Raw genomic sequence first — 8662 nt, forward strand, 5'->3', positions numbered from 1 at the left:
CATATTGTAAGGATTCCATGTATGCAGCTCTTTGTCATACATATAAGAAACTATCTTCACATTTATTGTTATTTTTTAAATCTATGGATGTTTTGCTTATATTTTATAGTTGCATCACCTTGTGTGTGCCTCGTACCTACAGAGGTTAGAATAGGGTGTTGGATTCCCTAGACTAGAGTTAGAGATGGTTGTGAGCCACCATGTGTGTGCTGGGAATTGAACCCAGATCTTTTGGAAGAGCAGCAAGTGTTCTTAACTACTGAGCCATCTCTCCATCCCTCTTTAACATTTGTTATTAACGTTTTTATTCTACTGTGTGGGCACTTGTATTAGCCAGTGTTTTACAAAAGTTACTTCTTGTAATGCTAGGGTGCTCTTTTTTAGAGTGTTTAAGTGGCCTTGTGATTTACTTGCTATTAATATTATACAAGGATGTTGAGTGCCTCAATTTTCATATTCACCAAATGGGATAATGAATGACATCAGTTGGGCTATTACAAAAGATTCAATGAGATAATATGATATCCATGTAGGAATCTTGTCTAGTGCCTGGCTCTTAGAAACAATGATTAAACACTGTTGCTGTGAGTATTATTGTTTGCCTGCTGTGGTTCTTTTGTGGCTCCTCCATGGAGATATATAGATAAATGCAAAAGGGCCCAGTATCTTATATAGGTGTGTCAAGAAGAAATTTTAAAAATAAATATCTTGGGGCTGGAGAGATGGCTCAGTGGTTAAGAGCTCCGGCTGCTCTTTCAGAGGTCCTGAGATCAATTCCCAGCAACCATATGGTGGCTCACAACCATCTGTGGATCTAGCGCCCTCTTCCGGCATGTGAGTATACACGGAGGCAGAATGTTGTATACATAATAAATAAATAAATCTTTAAAAAAATATCTTTTATAATATTAAAAAGCTTTTTCCTTAAGAAAATACTGATTTGCTTATAGGTACTTTGTTTGTTTTCTCTAATTAGGAATTATTTTGTTGGGCAGTGGTGGTGTACACTTTTAATCCTAGCACATGGGAGGTAGAAGCAGATGGATCTCTTTGAGTTTAAAATAGCCTGGTCTACAGAACTAGTTCCAGGACAGCCAGGGCTACACAAAGAAACCTTGTCTCAGTAGAACAAAACAAAACAAAACAAAAAAAACTCATTATTTTAGTTATGTGCATGTAAGTGTGTGTAGGGTGGCAGAGGTGTCAGATTCATTGGAGCTGTAGTACAGGTGGCTGTGAACTGCTGATATGGATGCTATTGTACTTGGAAGAGTAGTATAACTACTGAGCCATCTCTCTCAACACACACACACACACACACACGGTTGTGAGCCACAGTGTGTGCTATGAACTGAACCCAGATCTTTTGGAAGAGCAGCAACTGCTCTTAACTACTGAACCATCTCTCTATCCCCCTTGTTAATGTTGTTTTATTTTACTGTGTTGGCACTTATATCAGCCAGTGTTTTTTATTCTCTCTCTCTCTCTCTCTCTCTCTCTCTCTCTCTCTCTCTCTCTCTCTCTCTCTCTTTCTGTCACTCACAGCGCACTTATACATATATATCCCTACAATCTACATCTCACTCCCCCCCCCTCCTTGCCTGCCTCTCTCCCTTCCTTCCTAAGAAAGAGTTTCATTCTGTAGCTCTGGTTGGCTTGCTAAATATAGAGAGCAGGTTGACCTTTTACTCATGTGTCCGAATACTGGGCTTAAAGTCATGTGCCACCATGCTGGCCCTTTACTTTTTTAATATGTATATAAATTATACATATAATGCAATAGATAGAGATTGTTTATTTTCTATAGACTTACGTTGATTATTTTCTTATCTTTCCAATAGCTTAGCCATATTCCTTCGGATTGTTCAGCCAACTTTGAATTTTCTCGGAAGGGTTTGTTAGTGTTCACGGATGGTTCCATTACAAATGGGAATGCCCACAGATCTTGTAGTAATTTAACTGCATCTGGATTGTTGCCTTGGAACCCAAAGTCAGGAAATGAAGACTTTAACTCAGTCATTCAGCAGATGGCTCAGGTAAGGTTATGTCGTCACTGAGTATTTAGCTTCATTAATTTCTCTTCTGTTTCACTTTTTAAAGGAGAATTATTCTTTTTGTCTTAAAATTACTACTATTTTGTTTGCTTATACTGGCAGGAGGAATTGTGTCTATTCCTAACCAGGAACTTGCCATTAAATTACAGGACAGTAGGATATGCTCGCAGCAGCCTGCAGCCCAGTAGCATTCTGCAGACTGAGGCAGGGGACCTCTAGTTTTGAGGCCAGCTTGAGCTGCATAGACAGATAACCTGTCTGAAATGATAAGGAAAAGAAAACAAACAAAACAGAACACTATAAGAAAATTTCTGTTATACTTTTATATCAAAATGGAATTTGTGAATTACAATTAATATAATTTGGAAGATCTAGGGAAATATTAGAATGGATAGTTTAACTGTAGCCCCTAATACCTACCAAGAAGTAAATAATAGACAACTGAAGTTTTTGACTTTTTAAAGAAAATTTAGAATTCTTGTTGAAGACTTGAGATTGGTTGCTGGCACTCACGTTGGGTGGCTCACAAATGCCTATTATAACTCCAGCTCCAGGGATCCAGCCCTCTTCTGGCCTCACAGGCGGAGGCGGTTCATGTGCACATACCTGTGCACAGATTGATACCTATACACATAATTCAAAATAAAGTCAATCTTAAAAATAAGAAGCTGTGGAGGTACACACCCTTTAATTCTAGCACTTGGGGGGCAGAGGTAGGAGGATCTCAGTGAGTTTGAGGCCAGCCTGGTCTACAGAGTGAGTTCAGAACCGCTGGGACCGCACAAAGAACTCTGTATCAGAAAACCAAAAGAGAAGAAAATACGTCAGTAAGTATGTAAGTAAGTAAATAACTAAATAAGTTTGGGTTTGGGAATGAAAAGGAAATTGTTTCAAGTCACGGTAGTGGAAAATATCCTAGTTCTTTCATGACTTTAAGCTCCATCTGTTCTGTGTGAGGCCCTTGTGATGTGATTGTTTTTATGATGCTCTCACACTGTACATGTAGTTGTTAACTAAAATGGTGACATACTCTGCAGTCCTGGGACTCTGCAGCCTTTTGAAATGATCAAGTGAATGGATTCATTAATTCATTACTGTGGATGTAAAACAGAATGATATAAATGCAGCTGGTTCTGACTGGACTGAACACTAACATGTTTCTGGCATATCTGATTTGCCTTCTTTTCTAAAAATGTGTTTTGCATCAAGGGGAATTTAAAGAAATTTATGCACAAAGTAATTGAGAATTTACTATGGGAATGGTGTTTGTTTTCAGTTTTTGTCCAGCGCAGAATCTATCTCATAATGTGGATGAATTGTAAAATGCTTCTCAGTGCTGTACTCTGTGCTTTGCTAAAAACAGGCAAGTTAAAAGGTTTCCAGAGCCAGCATATCACCAGAACGCTGAACATATTCAGACTGATAGCGACAACATAGGAGAAGCGGCTGTGTGTTGTGCAGTTCGGTTCTGTGGAAAGGTGACGTTTGGATGCATATCATGGTTCTTTTTTCTTTCTGACTTTTCCCCCCTTCGTTAGGGTCGGCATGTTGAATATATAGATATAGAACGCCCTTCAACTGGAGGCCTTGGATTCAGTGTGGTGGCCCTGAGAAGCCAAAGTCTGGGATTAATTGACATCTTTGTGAAGGAGGTTCATCCAGGGAGTGTAGCAGACAGGTGAGGAAGTTCATTTTGTACTTGGTCCATGTTTTCCTGACAGCTCTGAAAATGTTACTATATAGAGAATAAGAAACTAGCAATAAAAACAGTAGCAGTAGCACCCAGTGCTGGTTAGCTCTCTAGAGGTTCTTTAACCCCACTATCTCCACATAAACCTGCTGTTGTGTTTGAAGGGTTCCACACAAAGTTTTTGTGTCTTTGATTTCTAGTCTAGATAACTATTCAGGTAGCAGTAGTGGCAGAATATGATTACAAAATTCTGTCAATATTTTTTCACATTTATTCTGTCTTTATAGATGATTACTTCTAGTCTCTTTAACTCAAAATTTAAAATAATAGATCCACTGGGTTATAATCCAAATAGTATAAATTTTCCATTTTGAAGGGATGTTTAATACACTCAGTGTGTTTCTGTCATTCCCATTATTCTAGATAATAGATCCATTGGGTTATAATCCAAATAGTATAAATCTTATACCATTTTGAAGGTATGTTTAATATACTCAGTGTGTTACTGTCATTTCCATTATTCTAGAAATAGTAAAAATTCTTGAAACTTCATCTACTAGAAAAAGAAATCCCACTTGTTATATATTTTTACGGCCACTCCCAGCTTCTTCCTCCTTTCATCTTCTGGTAACAACTTGCTTTTTAAGAAGAGCATGTATCTAGAAAGTTCTGGAACATCCTGGGAAGTGCTGGTATAATAATGGGCTATCCTTCCTGACTGTGTATTGGATATTCTGATACAGGATGCTCTTATCTACGATGTGAGAGTCAGTCTTCCTTACAGCCTGACCTTCCGCCGTGTAGTCAGTGAGCCTCTGGCAGTGTACACACGTCTCTAGCTTCAGCATTTACTTCTCAGTTCCTTTAAAAGCTGATTGTGAGGCTTAGTCTTAGTCCATTTTCCTATAACAGAATGCCTGAAGTTTTAAAACTTACAACAAACAGAGGTTTATTGGCTCATAGCTCTGGAAGCTAAGAAGAGTATGCCAAGGCATTTACAACTGACTTGGGCTTCTTGCTGTTTCATCACATGGTGGAAGGTAAGGTGAAGCAGGACAACAAGGAGTTAAACTTGCCTTTTGTGAAGACACCAATCTTATCCATGAGTGGATAGTCCTTACAACCTCATCTTCCCTTAGAAGTCCTACGTCTTGATACTTTACAATAGAAATTAAAATTTCCACAGGTGTTTAGAGGCACGGATATTGAAACCATAGCAAAAACCTTTCTAAATATTTTGTTGACATCTTGTTACCCAAAATGTTTCCCTTATGTGAAACTGAAATTGAATACATGTAATAAAAATAATATCAGCACCTCTGAGACAGATTATCTGGGGCAGAGTCTATTCTTACAGACTCATTAGTCAAAAGATTCTTGTAGTTTGAGGCTGGATGTAGCTTTTTCTCTCCAACTGTGCAGTCTTGCTCAAGTGACTTCATTTTTCAAGTTTTAGAGTCTCATGTGAAAGGGCAGTGTTAACATGAGTTAGGATGGTGTAAGAGAAACGTAAGTGCTAGTGGACCCTCTGATTCCTAGAAGGATGCCAGAGCCAGCTCCGTTTGCATGTTCAGGCTGTCACAGTACTTAACACATTCTTCTTTTCTTGTATGATTAGGGATCAAAGATTGAAGGAGAATGACCAGATTTTGGCCATTAATGACACCCCATTGGATCATAACGTTTCCCATCAGCAGGCGATTGCATTACTACAACAAACCACTGGGACTCTGCGTCTGGTTGTGGCCAGGGAAGTGGGCCACACACAGGGCCGCACTTCCACCAGCTCAGCTGATACATCTCTGTCGGAAATGGTGGGTCATAAGCTTGGGAACATATTCATTCTAAATTATGTTATTCACTATAATAATAGTTGGTAGTCATTGAAGTCCTTTTTATTATTCTAGGTCCAGAAAGGTGATCATATATCTAAATGACAACATTACAAAATGTTTATTGGAGGAATTTGTGTTTGTCTTTTTAATGTCTGATGTTTTTTTTTGTTTTTTTTTTTTGTCTATTTAATAGTTAGTTTCCTTACTGGAGATTATTATATAGAGGCCAAATCAAATATTATTTTTAACTTATTTAGTGGTAAGATGTCGTGTGTTCTTTGATGTTATAGTAAGTTAATGTGTGTGTAGGAGGAGGGGGAAATGTGCTATGTAGCCCAGACTGGCCTTGAACTCACAATTCCCTTGGTTCAGCCTCCTGAATGCTAGGATTATGGGTGTCTGCCACTATACCTTTGAGTTTCAGAAGTTTTATTAGACGCTTACTATTGATTATCTTAAGGAAGATGTGGTTATTTTTAAAATCTTATATTTATAGCTGGGTGGTGGTGGTACACGCTTTTAATCCCAACACTTGGAGGCAGAGGCAGGCGGATCTCTGTGAGTTCGAGGCCAGCCTGGTCTACAGAGCAAAGTTCTAGGACAGGCTCCAAAGCTACAAAGAAACCCTTTCTTGGAAAAAAAAGCAAAAATCTTATATTTATGAATTATAGTGGAAGTTTATAACTAGATTATTGATTTTACAAAATCATTGCAGTCATTTTTTTTTCATGTAAGTTTAAAAAAAAAACAGATGTCACTTTTAAAAAATTCAGTTTTGAGCCAGGGATGGTGGCACACACACCTGTTGTCCCAGCACTCAGGAGACAGAGATAGGTGGATCTGTGTGTGTGAGAGGGACAAACATGTCACAGTGTGCTTATAAAGGAGGAGAGCAACTACTGGGAGTTGGTTCTTTCCTTCTACCATGTGGGTCTGGGAAGTTGAACTCAGGTTGTCAGGCTGGTAAGCAGGCACCTTTACATGTGCAGCCCCATCTTTCTGTTTTTAGTTGTTTCTTGACTTGAAAAAAATCAATGCCTCTTTTATCTTTTAAGCTTGTTACATTTTATAAATTCTAAAAGCATAAAAATTGGCTGGGCAGTGGTGGCTCTTGCCTTTAATCCCAGCACTCTGAGGCAGAGGTGTGTGGATCTCTATGATTTCAAGGCCAGCCTGGTCTACAGAGTGAGTTTCAGTACAGCCAGGGCTACACAGAGAAACCCTGTTTCGAAAACCAAAACAAAACAAAACAAAAAACCAAGAATGACTTGATAATGTAGAATAGAAAAATTAAGTATGAAAATGACTTCCACAGTTGAAATTTATGAAAGTATGTACATTTGTCATTGGAGTCTGATCAAGGAAAATTGCTTATGCCTTTTTGCATGTTTATGTTGCTAGTATTTCGAGTTTGGAGAAACTCTGTCTTCTCTCATGAGTGTTCTAAATTAGTTTGTTTGCCACATCCTTGCATGGGTTTGGGAACCCTGCCTAGGAGGCAGTGAGGAAATGCAGAAAGGACTGACTCATAGACACATGTACACAAACAGCTGGGATTGGGTGGGCTGGTCTCTCTGATGGAGAAGCTGCAGCACCCTGGAAGCTCAACATGGTTACTTTATACAGTTGAACAGGGAGGTGGGGCTATTGCATGCAGCTGAGCAGGAGAAAGGCTTAGCTAGTTTGTGGGAGCAGTCTCTGTAGAGGAGCTTCAGGGAAAGCAATGATGCACATGTTCAACCACCTATCTGCATGTGGACCAGAGGAAGACTTCGCTATTTCTCTGAGCCTGGTAGGGCTTTGCCACTCCCATGAGCCTGAAACGTGGGTCCTTGGTATGGCCATGTCCATGTCAAACACTACATATTCACTCAGAACATTACTCTCCTCCCTACACTTTTTAGTCATATTAAACTTTGGTTCTTCACAATGTTGACAGATTAATTTCCTAAGTCATTGCTTTCTTTAGTTTTGTTATTCTTTTCAGTCTTTGCCTCATTCTGTTTCCTGACTCGGCTTTGCTCTTGTATTTCCCTCTTGTTGAATGCTTGTTTTCTTTGTATTACATTTTTTATGAGCTTGGTCTTGTGTAGTCTACGTTTTCCTTGAACTCATTATGCAGCAGAGGCTGACTGTGAATTCCTGATCTTCCTACATCTACCTCCTGATTACGGGGATTATAGGTGTGTGCCTCTAGTACTTGTAAAATTTAAATTTCTGCTATCATTAAACTTTTTCATGATTCTTCATGCATATTTCCTTTTATGAACTTTCCTTTCCCCCAGCTCCCTGAAATCTTTGTAACATTGTGCCTATCTTTCAGCAAATGCATATTCATTGGTTCTCTGTGTACCCTGTGCTAGGTTATGGACACAGATTGGGAAATGTTTCTAGTCCTTTTTGAGTTGTAGTGTTGTATGATCTGTATTTCAATTATTTATGCTTATTTTCTCTATTGAATTATAATACCCTATGGGTGAGACTCTCTACCTTGCTCTAATAATAGTCTACCCTCTATCATCTATCCTCTATCAATCGATAGATACCTCTACCAATATATGGATATCTTTGTCTCTATAGGTAGTTGTCTCTATTAATTGTATGAATTTTCAGTTTCTTGCAAATCTGTTATATATTATCATACAGGAAACCTAAGAATCTGTGGGTAACCAACATTGACTCTAACCTTCCATTCATGTGTAGGTGTTTTGGGGCCACACTGAAGAGGTTGAGCTCATTAATGATGGCTCTGGACTAGGTTTTGGGATAGTTGGAGGAAAGTCAAGTGGCGTGGTTGTGAGGACTATTGTTCCTGGAGGATTGGCAGACCGAGTAAGTTGACTTTGTTTTATCCTTTTGCTTTTATAAAATTTGACTTGTTATGATTTGAAATTAATTTTATAGCATGAGTTGGTAGGATACATGACTCAATAATTTGAGTTTAAGTATAACTTACAACACTTTATAGCATAAATTTGCTTTATTTAAACAATTTCTAATTCAATTTTTTTTGGCCTCTAATTAACAGGGTTTTGGTTATATAAGAAGAAAATATTTTTATTTATTTATTTATTTATTTATTT

General features: G+C 38.4%; 1 protein-coding gene across 1 annotated transcript in view; it reads left to right on the forward strand.

Annotated features, from left to right (window-relative positions):
• Patj (PATJ, crumbs cell polarity complex component) overlaps window positions 1-8662 on the forward strand; it is a 317960-nt gene that overhangs the window by 18637 nt on the left and 290661 nt on the right. The window contains exons 4-7 of the mRNA XM_013348556.2: window positions 1842-2036; window positions 3593-3732; window positions 5363-5558; window positions 8283-8411. Coding sequence (XP_013204010.1) covers window positions 1842-2036; window positions 3593-3732; window positions 5363-5558; window positions 8283-8411 — 660 coding nt within the window. The remainder of the gene's footprint in view (window positions 1-1841; window positions 2037-3592; window positions 3733-5362; window positions 5559-8282; window positions 8412-8662) is intronic.

This window comes from Microtus ochrogaster, chromosome 10 (genome assembly GCF_000317375.1).
Source record: "Microtus ochrogaster isolate Prairie Vole_2 chromosome 10, MicOch1.0, whole genome shotgun sequence".
Lineage (NCBI taxonomy): Eukaryota > Metazoa > Chordata > Mammalia > Rodentia > Cricetidae > Microtus > Microtus ochrogaster.